Raw genomic sequence first — 19,215 nt, forward strand, 5'->3', positions numbered from 1 at the left:
GTGAAGGGCCGGCTCTGGGGGCACCCCGCTGCTCAGGGCCGGGCCTCCTCCCCCGCATGGTGGGGGGCCTCCTGTACCCGGCTGGCACCCGAGGGCTCTGCCACTGCCAGAACCACCTGTTGGCCCGTCCCCAGGAAGACAAGGTGGCTCCCCCTACCCTGGCAAAGAGGGCCGGCTGCAGGGGGGCGCAGCTGCACACTGGCCCTGGCAGGCCCACTGGAGGTCCTTCTGCCTGTGGGTCCTGGCCTGCAACCAGCCCAGCCGGCATTGGCCTGAGCCTGTTGAGGGAGGTTGCGGAAGGCGGTGGGGACAGCTTTGGGGTGACGGGCCCAGGAGTGGCGCTCCGGGGGCAGCTGGGGAAGAGATGCAGGCCCCTCCTCTGCCCCGGTCACGAGCTGGCTGCCCTCGAGGATGCCCCGCGCCCAGGTGAGACCCAGGCGCTGCCCACCTCATCAGGGGGTCGATCCAGTTCTCCTTCACGTGGGAGGTCTCGTAGACGAGGCTCCACTCGTCCTTGATCCACGAGCCGAGGTTCAAGGGGTTGAAGAGGAACCTGAGGAACTGAGGAAGGAGGGAGCGGCGGGGGCCAGACCCACTAGGTGAGAGTGAAGACCCGGGGGGCCCCCAACGGGGAGTCAGTGCTGGGGGGGCAGCTGTGGCTGGCGCACCCCCAGGAGACCTCAGCAGGCCACAGGCAGGGGTCCAGCCCCCCTGGCCTGCCCCCTCCTGTGGGCCCCGGGGAGCTGCCCATCGTTCACCTGGGCCCCTGTGTTCGCCAGCGGGGCCCCTGTCAGCTGTGGGCCCCCGGGCTTCAAGCCCTGCACTCCCTGGGTCTGTACGGACACCCCCACCCACTCCTCCTCACCAGCTCTGGTTGGGTGGGGGCTGGGAAGGCCCTCAGCCCTGATGCCCGAGGGGGTGGTGGTGGGCAGGGGGCAGGGGCAGGGCCTCTGGTTGCCTGCTGCTGCCTCCTCTGGGGGCCCACCACCCCCACAGGCATGTCCGCCCCTCCTCCTTCTGCTCAGGCCTCCATGCCCTTCCTCAGGGAGCAGCTGCCAGGGGTCCTTCTAGAGCCTTCCACAGCTTCCCACTCAGCAGCCTGGCCCCTGCTCCCCCACGCCCCAACCCCCCGGGGCCTCTGTCTACCCCCCGGGCACCACGGAGGCTCTCTCAGCTCCTCGCCTACCCCCTACCGGTGTTAGCTCCATCTTCTAATTCCTGTTTCCACTTTCTGATGAAGGAGGCAGTCAAGTCCCTATGGTTGGGGCATGGGGTCTCTGCAATTCCTCCTCCCAGACCACTGCTCCTGGGGCCCACCACTCCATCCCCGGGCCCCCTCCTCTTCTCAGCACAGGGGGTCTGTTGACCCCCATCTAGGGACACACCGCTCCCCGTCCGCCCGTGGAGGGGGGCTCTCTGAAAGGAAGCCGCATTGGAGAGGGTGTGGTAGCCGTGGGCACCCGCCGGGAGGCCGAGGCTGGTGCAGGGTCGGCTCCGCAGCTGCGGGACCCGGGACCCCGGGACTCGTGGGCCTTTTGCTCAACAATCATAAGAATTTCAAGACTCTGACAGCGGAGTGTGAACCAAGTGCTGGCACTCCAGCTGGGAAGCTGGCCCCGGGACGAGGGGGGGTTGTCTCTGAATAGCGCTCAGAAAATGCTATCACTAAATGAAGCCCTCACTTATGCTGACTATGCAAACATCCACGCACTGTGAATTGCTTACGTTTAACATGGACAGGAAAATGAGTGGCTAAACGTGCTGCCTTGGTCACCTGCCAGTGGGCGGGTGCAGATCTCTGGGGCGGTGGTCCCAGGAGTGTCCCGGCTCCTGGCTCCCCTCCCCCTGGCCCTACGCCCCTCCCTTCAGGGCTGCCCCTGCAGCACCTGTGGCTTCCCTCCAGAGGGGCCCCAAAGCACTCCTGGGGCCTCGGCTGTCCCTCTCTTCTCCCGGGAGTCATTATCCTGGCCTGGGGGCTGCCCCCCCACCACCAAGCCAAGTAGGGAGGAAACAGCCAGCGGTTGAAAGCCTGGCCCAAGAGCCAGCTCTGCCGCTCAGCTGCTGTGTGATGTCGAGTTAGTTACCGAACCTCTCTGTGCCTCAGTTTCCTCAACTGTGGGCTGAGTGCCTGTAGGAGTGACCTCACCCAGTCCCTGTGAGGGTGGACCAAGAGCTGCTCGCAGAGGAAGCCAGGCCCATAGCAAATGCCCGTGGGAGTGGCCGGCAGAGGGCAGCGGGCCTCAGGCCCATTCACGGTCCTGCTGGCCCTGAGGCCCCAGGCATCCTGAGCTTTCTACCCGAGTGAACAGGTGTCCACAGAAACGGCCTGGGGCGGGTGCAGGGGGTGGGCTCCTGCAGGCGCCCTCTCGGAGGCTGCCACCCCTCAGGACCTGCTCTGGACTGCGCCCACTCCCGTCCCCCCAAGGCCGCACAGCCCCTGCTGCAGGGAGGAGAGGCTGCCTGGAGCTCGGAAGGTTCCAGAGGCCCAGACTATGAACAGGCAAGGACGCCTTGTCTCGACTAACAGCTCACATCCAGCAGTGACCACACGCCGGACCGTGAAGAGCAGAAACCAGCTTCCCCAGGCCTGAAAAGGGCGCATTTGCAGCAAGGAGGGGTGTGGCCTGGGGTCTGAGAACAGAGCTTGGGGCTGGGGGCGGCAGGGGCTCACCTGGCACACCTTGTGGACAGGCTGGGACCGCACGACATCCCGGAAGAGCTGAAAGCCGAGCTCCTCCAGCTGGAACGTGGCCAAGTAGCAGATCACTGCGGGGAGACAGGGCATGGGCCTGGGGAGCAGGATGCTGGGGCCCCGCCCGGGCGTTCGATCCCGGGAGAGGCACCCGGAGCTAAGGGCCCGACGGCGGCAGCGAACAGAGCCAAGGGCGCACGCCTCCCTCGGGCCCCCGTGAAAATGACAGCCTGACGCAACAGCACAGGCGATGGGGGCGGCGGGGCGGGGCCCGGGGGGCCGGGTTCCAGGGCTTCAAGCACTCCCAGGTTGTAGTAGCTCGTTGGATACATTTCCAGAAATTCCAATACTTCTGGGGTAAAAGTAAAACCATCTTGCATTTCAGTTTGTGAATTCTGAGATTGGAAGCCGCTGGACTAGGGGGCGGGGGGCCAGCAGCCCAGCCCTGGCCCCGGCATCGTGCCCCCCACCACTTCTACCTCTGTGCTCCCTGCAGTCCCAACCCCTCCCTCCCAGGCAGGGCCATCGAGGCCCAGGGGCGGGACCACCTTTCCCGACTCAGACACCGGCCACTTTGCCCCCGTTGTCGCCACACCCATGAAGGCAGCACTGCACAGCACGTGGGGTCTTAGTTCCCTGGCCAGGGATCGAACCCACGGCCCCTTCACTGGCAGCCCGGAGTCTTAACCACTGCACGGCCAGGGAAGTCCCCAAACGCCTCCTTCTACTGAACCCCCTCTGGCAGCGTCCAGAGTACAGCCAGAACGCCGGCTCTGCACGTGGTCCTCAGGCCGTGGGGCCAGGAGCTCAGCTGATGATGAAGACCAGTCCTGTTACCCAGACTGGCCTCCAGAGCCACCTCTCCCAGCCAGGCCAGCCCTCCGAGGCCTGCGGAGGCCTGCGTCCTGGGGCCTGGTGGTCAGCATGCCTGGAGTCTGTCTCCATGTCAGTGAAGGAGGGAAACACAGTCCCCTGGCCACCTGCGCTCTGGCAGCCGGGAGGGTCCAGGGAGGGAAGGGAGGCTGAGGACCTCGGAGGCCTGCTGGGGGGAGGGTCTCAGTTGCTACTGAGGGTCTGCGGGGCTCTGGCCCGCAGGGACCCATGGGCTCCCCCGACCGCGGCTGGCCACGGGCACCTACCCTCAAAGAGGCTGTAGTCGGCCCGCAGGCAGAGCCGGCCGTCCCGCACGTAGAAGGCGTCCACCACGATGGTCAGCAGCTTGTGGTACTCCAGGCATCCGGACAGGATCTCCATGATGAACGCCTGCTTCTGGGGGCTCAGCGTCTGGAGGAGAAACAGCCGGGGGAGGGGGCAGCCGCCTTCAGATACGGGGGCCCCAGTGCCCTACAGTGGGGAGCACCCTGGCCAACCCTCTGACCCCGCAGGTCCTCCCCCAGGAGTTGCTCCCAGGGCGGAGACCGTGAGGGGAGCAGAGATGGAAATAAACACGGAAAACGACCCCAAAGGAAAAGCCCTGTGTGATCCTGCTCGTGTGAGGAGTCAGATTCCCAGGACGGGAAGTAGAAAGGTGTGTGGGGGGTGATGGGGGGGGATGGAGAGAGGGTGGAAGCTGTTATTTGACGCAGAGTTGCCATTTGCGAAGGTGAGAAGGTTCTGGAGACAGACTGTGGTGATATTCACATGCGAACGTACTTAATGCCACTGAACTGTATTGCATCATACACCTAAGAATGGCTAAGATGGTGGATTTTATGTCACGTGTATTTCACCACAGTAAAAAAAGAGCAAGCTCCTGTGAAGTTTTTCAAATGAATGATTTTAAAAATTACACCCCCCCCAAAAAAAAAAATCAAACAAACACAAAAACCAAGCAAGGAAAATCTCTGGCAGAGGGAATTAGTGTCAGCGGAGACTGACTCTTCTCCATTTACTCTGAAACATGTTGGGTTTTGTAACCTGTGTGTGTCATGGTTTATGTATTCAAAAAACTAAGCTTCGACAATAAGGAAAAAAGAATATCTACTGTAGCCAGTGGGCTTCCCAGGTGGAGTGGTGGTGAAGAGCGCGTCTGCAAATGCAGGAGGCATAAGAGATGCCAGTTCATTCCCTGGGTCGGGAAGATCCCCTGCAGGAGGGAACGGCAACCCACTCCCACATTCTTGCCTGGAGAATACCAGGGACAGAGGAGCCTGGTGGCCTGCAGCCCATGGGGTCGCAAAAGAATCAGACATGACTGAAGCGACTTAGCACTCACTGTTGCCAACCCAGCAGTGAGCATGGCTCGTGGGGACGGGGCTGGGGCGTCTTTCCTGAAAGCAGTTTGGAAATGTTTCAAGGGTCTTGTATTTCCCACACACTTTAGTCCAGGAACCACACTTCTGGGACGCTAAGGAAACCAAAAGGCAGGAAATATCCACATACGAGATGCTCAGGGCAACGGTATGTGCGGTGGCAAAAATGTTAACAGCCTGAATGTCAACGCAGGGAGTCAGATATAAGCTCTCCATGCTGTGGGTGAGTGGGACGCAGCCATTACCATGATGCTCCCGGAAGGCTTACAGTGAGACGGCAAAATGCTCAAGGCCATGTAAAACTGAACACGTACCCTAGGACCCAACAGATGTGCAGTTCAGTTCAGTTCAGTAGCTTGATGTTCAGCTCAGTTCAGTTCAGTCGCTCGGTCGTGTCCGACTCTTTGCGACTGACCCCACGGACTGCAGCACACCAGGCCTCCCTGTCCATCACCAACTCCCAGAGCTTGCTCAAACTCATGTCCATCGAGTCGGTGATGCCATCCAACTGTCTCATCCTCTGTCGTCCCCTTTCCCTCCCGCCTTCAATCTTTCCCAGCATCAGGGTCTTGTCTAGTGAGTCAGTTCTTCGCATCAGGTGGCCAGAGTATTGGAGCTTCAGCTTCAGCATCAGTCCTTCCAATGAACAGTCAGGACTGATTTCCTTTAGGATGGACTGGTTGGATCACCTTGCTGTTCAAGGGGCTCTCAAGAAATGTAAAACACATCAAAATAATAAATTCTTGTTAGCAACATCACTCCCCTCCACTTCCCCACTTTTGGACAATATTTTATCTAAAAAAAAGGAAAAACACTTCTTGGGCGGCGCTGGGCTGCTTTGCCTACTTGCGGCAAGCGGAGCTACTCTTCACTGTGGTGAAGACGTCTTGTCGTGGCGGCTTCTGTTGCTGCAGATCACAGGCTCTGGAGCACCCGGGCTTCAGGAGTTGTGGCTCGTGGGCTCTAGAGCACAGGCTTAGCTGGCCCTTGGCATATGGGATTTTCCTGGACCAGGGATCAAACCCATGTCACCTGCGTTAGCAGGCAGACTCTTATTCACTGTGCCACCAGGGACGTCCTGAATTTTTATTGTCAATGAGATTTTCATACGTTTACTGGACATTTACTTGTATTTCTTTTGTGTGAATTATCAATTTACATTCTTGGCTAACTTTTTCTATTGGGATATTATCTTTCCCAATCATTTATAGGAGCTCTTCGTAGATTGAGAGAATCAACATGGCCATTAGTGTGACAGCTATTTGCTATAACCTTGTAATTTGCCTTTTAACTTTGTGCAAACGTTTTTTGTGTTTTTTTGACATAGGATCATACAACTTTTGCTTTGTTTTGAGGTCAAATCTGCCTTTTCCTCTGTGATTTCCTCCCTTGTTTTTATGCTAAGAGAACACCAGAGTAATGAGCCCATCCGAGGGGTCCGAGATGAAGTTGGACTTCCGGGAACCCCAGCCCCCACGCGTGTGAGTGGGGTGTCTGTTCTTACTCCCTCTCGGCCTCCGCACCCCGGGGGCTGGAGGCCTGAGAGCCGCCCTCTCCAGCCGCCTGGGGTCCAGGGGTCCTGGGTGGAGTCAGGCTCGGCAGGCAGCAGTGATGGGCGGCAGGGGCGCTCCAACACTGACTCTGCCACCCCTCCGGCGCCTAGAGCCCCCAGCTGATGGGGCAACAGCACCCTCCCCCGCCCTCCGCCCTCCGCCCTCCGCCCTCCGCCCTCCGCTCACAGGCTCCTCCGCGACTTCTCCGTTATCTGCACTCGCCTCTGGGTGACCTTACACAGTCAAGGCTGACGCACGCAGATTTTGCCTCTGGGTGGGAGGGCCCACTCCCGTCTCAGAAACCACTACGCCCTGTTTCCCGTGACGCTGTTCCCAGCGTCCCATCCACGGGGTCCCAGCCACTCTGCCGCACCTCCTTCGGCCACTCCTCAGCGGCCACCCAGCAAGTCTTTGTAAAGGAAAGGCGGATCGAGCCTGTGCTTGCTGGAACTCTCTAGGAAGAGTCCTTCCGCGGCCCGCCTCCGTGAGTCCCCGCCCACCGGGCTGCACTCCCGGCGCGAGCGACTCTCCGATCAGAGGGACCTCTCCTCAAGGCCGGCTGTTCCCTCCGCCTGCAGGGCTCTGCCCTGCACGCTTGCTCCCCATGCCCATCAGGCCTTGGCTCAGATGCCACCCGACCCGGGAGGCACCTCAGTCACCGCCCCCCCCCGCCACCCCGGGTCACCCGTGGCCCCTCACCTGGCGGGATCGCGCACACCGTGCTTACTGCCTCGTCCCCGGCTCCAGGGCCGCCGGGGTGCTCACGAGGGAAGGGATGGGCCGCCCTGCCTCCGTGGGGGACCGCGGGCAGGTGGGCACAAGGCGGGGCTCCTCCCCTCGCAGCACAACCGGGAGGGGAGGGGCAGCCTCGCTCATGTCAGCTCCGGCCTCAGGAGCCAGGACCCTGCCTCCTTCCTATTCCCTCTCAGGCTCCCCAGACCCCCTGGCTGTGCCCATACAGAGGGCACGAGCCCCAGCCAGGCGCCAGGCACCTCCCCCTAACTCCCCGCCTTTGTCAGGGGAAGCCCGGAGCGGTGAGTCAGCAGGGCTCTCTAGGGACGCCCTGAGTCAGCGCTCCCTGCGTTGAGGCCTCCTGGCTCAGACCGTGGAACTCCACTCTGCATCCCCTCACACGCCTGGGTTTGGGGCTGTGAGCATGTGTAATATGTCAGAGCCTGGGCTGCGAGCCTGGGCTGCGCTGGGCCAGAGTCTGGGGGCAGGCAGGCGAGGATCCAGGCAGCGCAGGACCATCTGGCCCGCATGCCAGGCCCTCACCCCCGGAAGGTTGAGCCGGGGGGTGGCAGAGAGGAGGCTGAGGTCCACACAGGTGACATGAAGGATGCTGAGCCCTAGACTGGTCCTCCTGGCCGGGCCAGCGGAGCAGGCAGGGCAAGGTCCGGACCCTCCCAAGCAGCCCTCAGTACTGGAGTCAGAAACCCCTAACTCTGGGCCAGCCTTGGTCACTGAGGCCAGAGGGCAACCCCCCCCCCCGCCCCGCCTCCCAAGGGGCCTCTGAGCTCCGGGTACAGTCTAGGGCCTTGGTCCAGTTCAGGGCTCCTGCGTCTGGGCCCCGGGCAGGCAGGGGGGGCACCAGAGACCCAGAAGCCTGCCGCTGGCTCCACATGTCCGGCAGCGCCTCTGACAGCGGGTGCTTGGGTTCACGGTCAGAGCCCCAGGGTTGGCGCAGAGCTGCAGCAGCCTCCAGGGCCAGGAGGGGATCGGGATGCTGATTGTACCACAACCCAGGGTTTGTAACTCATGTCATCAAGACCCAGGGGCTCCCGCTAATCGGTGACACAAAGACATAAGTTGGTTAGAAGAGGAGGTGAAGGAACTAAGGCTGCCAGACACACACACAAGCCCTTCTCCCTTCCTTCCTGCCGGGCAGGAGAAAACTGTCTCAACTTCTCCCAGCCCCTTGCTGATGTGGCTCGAGGCTCCAGTTGATGAGATCCGATGGCAAATTGCTAGGTGTGGCCTCCAAGAAACTTCCTTGAACATCAAGCAGACTCAGCTGGCACCTGCCTTTCACTGTCTGCCCTTCTCCTCTCCTCTCTGGGACCTGGGTGCAATGCTGGAGCAAGGCAGCCACTTTGTGACTACGAGACAAGAGACACATTCTGAGGATAGATGAGCAGAGAGGAAGGAGAATGAGTTCCTAACGGTGCCACAGAGGTACTGGCAGCCACCCTGGGCTGCCTGTCCGCTGACTGCTCCTCACATGAGCAAAGACACCTCTGATATCTTTAAGTCACCACTTTTCTGCTGTTGCTCCTGCCAAACACCGTATCTTAATAGACACGGGTCTGAGCAGGAAGGTCAGAACAAGAAATACTCGTGAAAATATAATGGGAGAAATGCTGATTGTAACTACGCCAACTGCCTTTTCCCACCTGTTTCGTTGGCAAAGATGAAAACGTTTGTGAGCACATCACATGAGCAGGGAGAGTGTCAGTAAGGAGATCTCTGTGTCAGGGCAGTTGGCAAGATCTCTTGAAGTCACGAGGGCCAGCACTGTCTCTCGTGTATTTTCTGGAACTTGACTCTGGGTGTGCCTGCCCAGGTGCAGAGGGACAGGGTCGTTAAGAACAGTAACAGGCTGGAAACAACAATGATCCCATCCACAGGGCATGGTTATAATGGTTCTGGCACAGTCAGCAAAAAGGATGCTCATGGCTTTACGACAAGAGGGAGCGATCCCCATGGCCCCTTGTCAAGTGGGGAGAGAGAAGGGCAGGACTGTGTTTAATGTGCTACCATCTCATAAAAGACTTTAAAAATTATATATAGTTATTGACAGCTTTCACACGTAAAGGTTATAGTTTAAACAAAAATGTTTTCAGATCTATTATATTACCTATGTGAGACAGGTCTGGACTGTCTCTCTGGATGGAGGTCACTGGTCTCCCCATAGGGATACTCACACTGCATACCATATTGATCCTCTGGGTTTGGGATTTTTGATCCAAAGTACATCGGGTATTTTTTAAGATATCCATTAAAACAAAAACCCAGACCCGAGCCCAGGCTTTCTCACACTGTGGACCAGAAAGTGAAAGAGGCTCCCTGGGGCTGGCCACCGCACCACGCCTCTTTCCACCAGGACCTGGGCTGTGTTTCCAGGCTCCGCCCACCCCTGCCTTTCCCCCTTCCTGCACAAGCCTCTTCCCATCCCCCTCGCTTTCCCCCAGGCTTGGGGGCTGGCCTTTCCCCACCCTGGGCTGCCTGATTTGGCCCCTCTCCTGTCGGCCTTTTCATTCCCCTGCTCAGAACTCACCTGGTCTCTTGGACTAACTCCTCCACCGCCTCCTACGATTCCCTCTTCCTTCTCCCTCCGCCCATCCCCAGGCATTCGCTCTCAAAGCCAGACCCTTCCTTGAGGGCCACTCAGGACTCAGGGCTCTCTGCTGCACCCCACCTCTGTCCTGAAGGCTCGTGTCCGTCTCTGGATGTTTCTGTGCCCAGCCTGCCCAGCCTGGCACCTGAGCTGTGGTGCTACGTGGCCCGGAAGAGTGATGCCCACCAGGCTCCAGGAAACTGTCCCGTCAGCACCCCCCATAGGATGCCCTAATGAAAGGTCACTTGCTCCAGTGAGAGGTTAACCCGCTGGGGGGGCCAGAAGTGCCCGGAGCACGAGGGGGCGGGTGGGACGCACCCTGTGGCTCCTGCTCCTCCCTGAGGGCTGGGCCTGCCTGCCTCGTTGCTGGTGCAGCACCACCCCATCCTTTCTCCCGCTCTGGGCCCCAAGCCGTATCCCAGGGCCACTTCCCCCACTCCGGAGGCTGGCATCTGGAGAGGCTGCTCCCCATGCCTCAGCCTCGCCTCAGGCCGGTGGTGCTGCCGGAGAACTTTCGATGGCAGATGGATCCCTTTCAGATCTGAGACCGAATCTTCTCCTACTGACATATGTTCTCTGTGCAGGAATGCCATCAGGACTGTGGGCTGGGGGGCTGCTCCGTGTGTGCGTGCGCGCGCGCGCGTGTGTGTATGTGTGTGTGTGTGTGTGTGTGTCAGGGGAAGGATCCCCAGGCTTCTGTCTGCAGAAGGAGAGTCCCCACACCCTGCCCTACACCACTAACCACCTTTCCCTGTCTTGACATGATGAATATCTGCAAAGAACGGGGTCTCCAAATAAGGTCACTCTCACAGGGATTCCCTGGTGGCTCAGATGGTAAACAGTCTGCCCGCAATGCAGGAGACATGGGTTCGATCCCTGGGTTGGGAAGATCCCTTGGAGAAGGACATGGCAACCCACTCCAGTATTCTTGCCTGGAGAACCCCATGGATGGAGGAGAATGGTGGGCTACAATCCATGGGGTCGCAAAGGTCGAACCAGAGCGGTGTCCTGACCCAGCTGGAAATAAAGGCTTGCTCTCCAAACTGGGTCAGACTCCAGTGCCCCCTGCACTGGGCCCAGGATGGCTCTCTGAAAGGGTGTGAGAGGACCAGTGACCTGGAGAAGAAGCTATCTCTCAGTCCAGCGTGAGTACCTGCACCCAGGGAAGAGTTCGGGGGCTGCTGGGCTGGGGTGGAGCAGGCGTGGTGCCCCCCTCGAGGTGGACTCGCATAGTTACTGGCATCACGCCATAGCCCCCCAGGTGACAACCAGGACTCATGTCCTAAGCCACTGTGAAAGCGCTAGTCACTCGGTCGTGTCCGACTCTTTGCGGCTGTAGCGCGCCAGGCTCCTCCATCCGTGGGATTCTCCAGGCAAGAATGCTGGAGTGGGTAGCTGTTCCCTTCTCTAGGCGATCTTCCCGACCCAGCGCTTGAACCCATGCCCCCTGCACTGGAAGCATGGATCCTAACCACTGGACTGCCAGGGAAGTCCCATCCCAGGGACTTTCCCCACTTTCAGTAATGATTCTGAAATGATTCTGGAGAAAGGAAGGCTTTAACTTTGTCGGTTCTGCTGAGCAGTGAGGGATGCCCTGCAGGGCTTGCAGTGGGTCAGGACACCCAGGGGTCTTGCTGTGTGTGGTGGTGCTGGGATCACAGTAAAGAGGCCTTTCTTGTCTTCAGTAGCTGTGGGTGAGGGGAGGGAGGCAGGACAGACCGAGGGAGCAGCCAGGGGGTGGCTGGCTCCAGGGACACGGCTTCGAAGCCAGCTTCAACCAGCAAGGAGAGGGACCGCGGACGGGCCTGACCTTGGCCGTTTTCATCCTTTCCTCCAAACGCTTTGGGTTTCAGGGGAGAGTTTGAGGGAGAGGAGGGGAGCAGAGGTGCGGGGAGCGGGGCACACCCCACGCCCCAGCCCTTGTGGATGGCAGGGCTCCAGCTGGCAGAGACACCCTTTTCTGAGCCACCCCGGGGATCAGCGGTCCTGAGGTTTCCCTTGAGAGATAGGCTTCTGTGTCTAGGCCTCCTCCGGCCTCTGTGGGCACCGCCAGGGCCTTCTCCATCCCAGGTTTTCCAGCGGCGGCACCATAAGGGGGCTGATGAAGGTGGAGGGGAAGGTGGGTCTGTGGGCAGCCCCGGGGCACGGCAGAGGCCACCCCACTGCGGGTGTGTGAGGGTGGAGCAGCTCATGGCCCTTGCTAAGCCGGGGAGGGCTGCAGCTGGCGCTTAAAAGCAGACAGGGGTGGGGGCGCAGCAGGCCGAGTGTCCCCCCAGAGCCCTTCTTTGGGAGCACGTGGCCTCCTCTGACGCCCTGTCCACGGGGCCCACACCCCGAAGTCCTGAAGGTAGCACCTGCATCATCACCTGGCCCTGTTCCTGGGCGCCTGCCCTTGATGGACAGACCGACAGACGCGGGGTCAGGTGCCAGAGGGACCAGACCCTGGTCCAGAGAGACTTCAGCCCAGGGTCTCTCTGCACGTGCGTCAAGCAGGGGCCTCAGGACAGGGACCTCCGGGGCTTGGGGATGAGAGCCCAGGAGCTCCTTCTGGTGTGGCCAAGCTGCCCAGCAGACAGCCCCAGCACACAGCCCTGCCCCGGGCGGGAAGACACCCCCCTGGCGGGGTGGGATGGGGAGATGCTTGCGAGGCTGGCACGCGTCCACCTTCAGGGAGGACGGCCAGCCCTGCAGACTCCTGGGTCACAGGCCATGTTCCTGGGTCGTGGCAGCAGCCTTTGGCCCACTGGGAATCTCGCCTCGGTCTCTCCACGTGAAGGACAGGATGAGACTGTAAAGCTCCCACCATGGCCCCCCACCCCGAGCCTCCAGCCCCCACGTGGACCCTACCTGCAGGGAGGCAGCCGTGGCCTCTAGGAACTGCTCAGGACTGTCCTTTTCAGGCTGAAATCGGTCCAGGTGCTTCATCACCATCTCAATACACTTCCCATAGTAGGTCATCTTCCCAGGTGGGACCCTAAGGGCAAACCCGACAGGTCACGCCCTCCATGCGCCCTGGGCCGCTGGCCCAGCTGGCGGTGACGGGCCATCACTGAGCCCACAGAGGGTCCACCGCGCAGCCCCGCGTGGCGAGGAGTGTCAGACCAAAGTGGGGCCCCGGTGGCACTAGCCAGGCCCACCCCCAGCCCACCCCCAGCTTCTGCTCGCCTACAGCCCCTGCAGCCTTCTCCGCCCACGGAGGGAGGGTCCCAGGATGACCCCTGAGGGAGGCCCGGCCAGCGTGGGGGCCCCTGAGTCCACCCGAGTGTCCCTCAGCCCAGCTGGGGCGTGGTGACGGGTGACTCAGCAGTCCTGCTCGGAGGAGGGGAGCACCTGGTCACAAAAGTCTGGGGCAAGAAGAATCCGCAGGTCTCCACTGTAAAGGTGAGGTAGCCAGCACCCTGGCTGGTGCTAAGATGGTGGGGGACAGGGAGGCCCGGCATGCTGCCGTCCACGGGGTTGCAAAGAGTCGGACGTGACTGGGCTTCTGAACAACAATGACAACCAGCACCCAGGTAAGACGCCAGGCCTGAACATTCCAGAAACACAGCAGCTCCAGCAGACTGGCTCGCTCAGAGCCTTCTCTGGCAGACCCTGGAGAAGCTGCTTAGGGTGGGATGGGCCCCCCAGGACCCCCACATTGTCCTCAGAGCAGGGTGGCCAACCCCAAGGAGCTCCCATCTCAGCCCCTGTGGTTCCACGCTGACTGAGCAGCTTCTGGGTCACCACGCAGCTGGCTTCCCTGGCACCAGCTATCAGCAAGGCCGCTCCTCCCTCCACTAAGCTGGACAGGCTCCCGAGAGCAGCCCGCAGCCCTAGGTCCTGGCAGGTTGGAGACCGAGTGGTGAAACCCCGGGGCTCCCCAGTGAGAGGCCAGCCCCAGCCAATCACGGCCCTCTGGGTGAGGCTCCCCACCATCACCTTAAAGACAGCGAAGGCCAAGTGCCACCAGACGCCGCGGAGAGCCTCTGCCGCCAAACACGGAAACAGAAGCCCGCCGAAAAGGACGTGTGAGAACAGTGGGAATAATCCAGAAACAAACAACTATGCCAGCTCGGAGAGAGGGAGAGATGCGGTGTTCACAAAGCATCTGAGGAGAAGAGAGTTCTTGGAAATTAAAGTGTGATAGCAGAGTGGGAGATGTAAATAGGAGAGGCAAAGACAGTGGAGAAGAGAGAGCAGAGAGCAGAACAGGATGATGAGAAAAGTGGGGAAAAAACCACCAAGACATCGAGAACCATCCAAGAGGCCCGCTGTGCATTCCACCTGACGGGGGTTTCCGAAAGACAGGAGAGACGTAATGAAGAGAATCTCCAGCGTTGCAGGGCAGGGGCCCTGGAGGCAGGAGGTGAAGGGAGGGGCAGGGCTGGATGAGGGCAGCCCCAGGCCCCCCGACAGTAACTCTGGGCACCAGGCCCCAGGGAACCCCTCTCCAGCCCCAAAGGATGATGGCTCCGGAGGCAGTGACGGGTCCTGGTGGTGCCAGCAGCTGACTCCCCGGTACCCGTGGGAGATGGACAGGGAGGCCCTGCCCCCCAGCCTGGGGAGTGTGCCCAGAAAGGGGCAGGCGCAGCACTGGGAAGCCGGAGGTTTTTCCAGAAAGGTGAAAGTAGGGGGCAGGCCGAGGGCCCCCTTCCTGAGCAGTTTTTCGGGCGCTTTGACGCCTACCCTCATCAGGAGAGGGAGGGCAGCGCTGAGCTGCCGGGGATCTGCACACCTGGGCTCTGCGCCACCCCGCATGGAGGCCTGACTGGGCCCTTTGGCTCCTGGGGCCCGCTTTTGGGCCTGGCCTCTGCCGTGCGTGGACACAGAAGCTGGCTGGGGCCCGTCCCAAATGGGGCTGGAGGAAAGGCCTTGTGGGCCTCAGAAATGTGCTGGAACTGGCCTGCAGCCCTGGGCCCGGGGGAGTGCCCGCCCGCCCTGGAGATCACGTTTCAGGAGGGTCGGTGGATCCAGAGCCGCGTGAGCAAAGGCCACGACCCACGAAGGCTCGGGGGGTGCTCGGGAGCTCCTGTCTCCACACCGGTCCTTGCAGCCAAGTGCTCCTGAGCTGCCGGCACCACCAGGACCCGTCACCACCTCGGGGCGGGGTGGCGGGAGGTCTGTGAGGGGCGGCCTCCAGTCCGCGGAATCTCCTTCCACTCCAGCCATGACTAGCACCCCCGAGTTCTCAGCTGCTGCGGGACGCGGCAGAGCCTCCTCAGCATGCCCCCCTCCTTAGGCTCGGGTCACAGTCCCTGGATTCTTTTCAGTCCTCACCCTGGCCCTGCCCGGTTGGGCTTCTCGCTGGCTCAGAAGCCCCATCACATGTCTCTCCAGAAACTCGAACTCTCTCCTCTCCCTGTTGAGCTCCTAGGCACCCCTCAGCACCCCATTCAAATATCACCACCTGTGAAGCTTTTCTTCCTCCTCCCTTAGCTCTCCCCTTCTCTGTGCCTCCTCCAAAGTTGTCCCAACTTCCCTTAAGCTCCCGTGAGCCCCTGGTGCAGGGTCTGCCTTGTCGCCTCCGAGTCCCTTGCCCTCCCCCCGAGCGGGCCCTCAGCACCAGCCCCAGAACTGTCTGTGGAATGAATGAGGGAGTGTACACACGTACTCAAGGACCGACCATGCTAAGTGGTTCTTGGGTTTCAATCTGCTGTTTCAATCATAACAAGAGTTATGATCCAGAGAGAGACCTACTCAAAGACCACGATGCTTTTTAAGCCTTGGCTTCCACAGGTTCTAGAATTCAACAGAGCTCAGCTCTACTGTCTCATTTAATTGGACAGTAATAGATACCTCAGTGGCATTCATGAGGCAGGTTACCGGGGAAGAGAGCCACCTGGCCTCGGGGAGGGGGGTCAGCCTCTTCATCCCCAAGGAGCGTTTCCTGCCTATGGGACCCACTGAGGCCCAGGCTAGGGTCTGAAGTTCTTGACCACCCACTCCACCAGATCTCGGAACTGCATGGAAGAGGCACCATGTCAACACAATGAGGGAAATAACAGTCAACGCCAGGGCTCACGAGGAAGTCCTGAACCTAGGCAAAAAGTCTATTTTTATGAAAGCAATGTCAAGTATCAGTTTTTCTCCTTCCCCCGCGCTGCGGTCACATTGGGGTGCTGCCCTGGGGCACGCTCAGCCTGGAGGGACTGGGTAAAGGGATCCCTGCTGTGCCTGATGTGGGCACTGAGAGAGCACGTGTGCGTGTGTGTGTGTCTATGTATGTATGGGTGTATGTGTGTGTATGTGGTATGTGGGTGCGTGTGTATGGGTGTGTATGCGTGTGGGCGTATGTGTATGTATTTGTATATATGCGTGTGTATGGGTGTGTATGCGTGTGGGCGTATGTGTATGTATTTGTATATATGCGTGTGTATGGGTGTGTATGCGTGTGGGCGTATGTGTATGCGTATGTGTACGTATATGCATGTGTGTGTGTGTAACAGCACCTGGGCAGGAGGGCTTTCCTCCCCTCCCCTCCCTTCCCCTACTGTCCTGGAGCTGGAACATTCTGAAAATACCATGACCTGAGGGGCCCTTTGGTGATGATGCATATCAAGGAGGAGCAAAAGAGCCATCCAAGGCCTCCCCGTCCAGAGAGACCTGGAGGATACAGAGAAGAGGCCCCCCTTCAATTCTGGCTCATGGTCGGGCCTGTGGGCTCCTGGGCTGGGGAATGGGCACCCCACACCTGCCACAGAGGGCTGCCTGTAAAGGTGGACGCGGGAAGAGGCACTTCAATTCTGCATTCCAATTGAAATTAGCCTAGAATCTCAGGCAAAATAGTCACAACTTTGAGTAGGAAATAGGTATTGAAGTTCATCCAATTCTGATGCGTGCTTTTAGCACCTCAGCTTTATTTTAATGGTGTAAAATCATACATGTGGGTAAGTGAGACTTAATTCCCAAGCTTATTGTTTTTTTTAATATTGATTTTAACTCCAGTGATCAGGCCGTGACTGTCTCATTTTTAAGGAAACTTTAAAGGTGGGCTGGACCAAGTCTTTTCTTATCAAATCCTTTACAGACAGAAATGAGATTACACGAGGAGATTTAAATTCCATAATCCCATCAGACACACACTGGTTCAACACTCTCAGTCACTCAGATCAGATCAGTTGCTCAGTCGTGTCCGACTCTTTCTGACCCCATGAATCGCAGCACGCCAGGCCTCCCTGTCCATCACCAACTCCCGGAGTTCAGTCAGACTGATGTCCATTGAGTCAGTGATGCCATCTAGCCATCTCATCCTCTGTCATCCCCTTCTCCTCTTGCCCCCAATCCCTCCCAGCATCAGAGTCTTTTCCAATGAGTCAACTCTTCGAATGAGGTGGCCAAAGTACTGGACTTTCAGCGTTAGCATCATTCCTTCCAAAGAAATCCCAGGGCTGATCTCCTTCAGAATGGACTGGTTGGATCTCCTTGCAGTCCAAGGGGCTCTCAAGAGTATTCTCCAACACCACAGTTCAAAAGCATCAATTCTTCGGCATACAACACAAGAGAAGACTCTATACATGGACATCACCAGATGGTCAACACCAAAATCAGATTGATTATATTCTTTGCAGCCAAAGATGGAGAAGCTCTATACAGTCAGCAAAAACAAGACCAGGAGCTGACTGTGGCTCAGACCATGAACTCCTTATTGCCAAATTCAGACTTAAATTGAATAAAGTAGGGAAAACCACTAGACCATTCAGGTATGCCCTAAATCAAATCCCTTATGATTATACAGTGGAAGTGAGAAATAGATTTAAGGGCCTAGATCTGATAGAGAGAGTGCCTGATGAACTATGGAATGAGGTTCGTGACATTGTACAGGAGACAGGGATCAAGACCATCCCCATGGAAAAGAAATGCAAAAAAGTAAAATGGCTGTCTTGGTCACTAGAGAGGCTTAATTTACATAGATTCCCAAATATGTGCTAATTGAAATACTTTCTTTTCCTGCCTTTAAATTCTGACTAAAGCCAGTCTCCTAAGGATTTCTGCTAAGTCATGCTCGGACCGTGTGGCAGGTTTTGTTGGTTGCTTTTCAATCTCCTCTCTTCCTTCCTCCCTGAGTACAAAACCCTAATTTTTAGTTGGGTCCATCGCTGCCCTGGTGGCTCAGCGGTTAAAGCGTCTGCCTGCAATGCGGGAGACCTGGGTTCGATCCCTGGGTCAGGAGGATCCCCTGGAGAAGGAAATGGCAACCCACTCCAGTATTCTTGCCTGGAGAATCCCATGGGCGGAGGAGCCTGGTGGGCTACAGTCCATGGGGTCCCAAAGAGTTGGACATGACTGAGCGACTTCACTTTCACTTTCATTGCTGCCTAACTGAAAGAGGACATTTCTTAGCCTTCCTGGCATCTGGGTATGGCAAGAAGTGGAAGCGTCTTGGAGACTTCCAGAAGGTCTCCTTGTAAAAGATGGGCAAACACTTCCTCTCTTTTCCATCTTCCTGCCTGGACTCAGGAGGTGATGGCAGTAACTTAGGAAGCAATTCTGGACAATGAGGAAACATGCAAAGACCGCAGAAGAGCAAGTTAGAGGAACCCAGATCTCCCTGATGACTTTTGAGGGTGTCCTATCTCCCATGATTTCCTCCCCATGGGCCTATTTTTTGGAAACATTAATAACCTTGTCTGGGTCACTATGACGTTTTGCATAAAGCTGAACCTAATCCTAACTATTGGGCTCCCCTGGTGGCTCATGGTAAAGAATCTACCTGCCAATGCAGGAGACTCGGGTTCGATCCCCAGGGAAGATCACCGGGACGAGGAAATGACAACCCACTCCAGTATTCTTGCCTGGATAATCCCAAGGACAGAGGAGCTTGGCGGGCTACAGTCCATGGGGTCACAAAGAGTCAGACATGCCTGAGCGACTGAGCACAGCACTAGCACTTAACAGATTCTCAGATTTTTTTGATTGTTTTTATGGATGCAAATTAGGGCACGTTTGGGGGAAGTAGTGAATACGGGAGAATATCTTCTTAAAATATATCTCTTCTTGAGATAATTAAAAGAAAAAAAAAGCACTGTTAACTTCAATCAAGGAGTTGAGAAGAAGAGGAGGTTAGCGAAATCAAGACGGGAAGCAAGAAAGAACTACCCTGCAGATCTAGGGAAGTGCAGGTGGGAGGTGCTTGTGCTGAGCGGACGCGCTTTGCCCCACTTTCATGCTGCCCTACTCCGCGTACCTGTTAGGCCCCGCCGGTGCTCCGGGACCTCCCTTATTCGCCACCGACCGCCGCACAGCGAGGGGGCTCGGGAACAGCAGTGGGTCCCGCCCTCTGCACTTGTGCTCCGCCTGGACCTCTGCAACCCCTTGGGCAGGAGCGGTGCTGGGATGCAGTTGGACCGTCGTCACCTAGCAACCGCTGCACGCTTCGGGGCCGTGGGCGGGAAGACTACAACC

At 58.4% G+C, this 19,215-nt stretch overlaps 1 protein-coding gene across 4 annotated transcripts in view; it reads right to left on the reverse strand.

Moving 5' to 3' along the window:
- The window catches only part of CFAP99 (cilia and flagella associated protein 99), a 39,754-nt gene extending 20,601 nt beyond the window's left edge, over positions 1–19,153 (reverse strand). For 2 of the 4 annotated variants that reach the window (XM_061421122.1, XM_061421124.1), the window contains exons 1-5: positions 18,998–19,152; positions 12,682–12,808; positions 3,832–3,976; positions 2,672–2,766; positions 449–561 (exon numbers count right to left, since the gene is read on the reverse strand). In XM_061421122.1, the coding sequence (XP_061277106.1) occupies positions 449–561; positions 2,672–2,766; positions 3,832–3,976; positions 12,682–12,792 (464 nt within the window). In that variant the 5' untranslated portion in view covers positions 12,793–12,808; positions 18,998–19,152. Of the gene's footprint in view, positions 1–448; positions 562–2,671; positions 2,767–3,831; positions 3,977–7,196; positions 7,972–12,681; positions 12,809–18,997 lie in introns of those variants that run through there. The other 2 variants (XM_061421121.1, XM_061421123.1) reach the window with 2 other exon arrangements.
- Positions 19,154–19,215: the final 62 nt, after the last annotated feature.

This window comes from Bos javanicus, chromosome 6 (genome assembly GCF_032452875.1).
Source record: "Bos javanicus breed banteng chromosome 6, ARS-OSU_banteng_1.0, whole genome shotgun sequence".
NCBI lineage: Eukaryota > Metazoa > Chordata > Mammalia > Artiodactyla > Bovidae > Bos > Bos javanicus.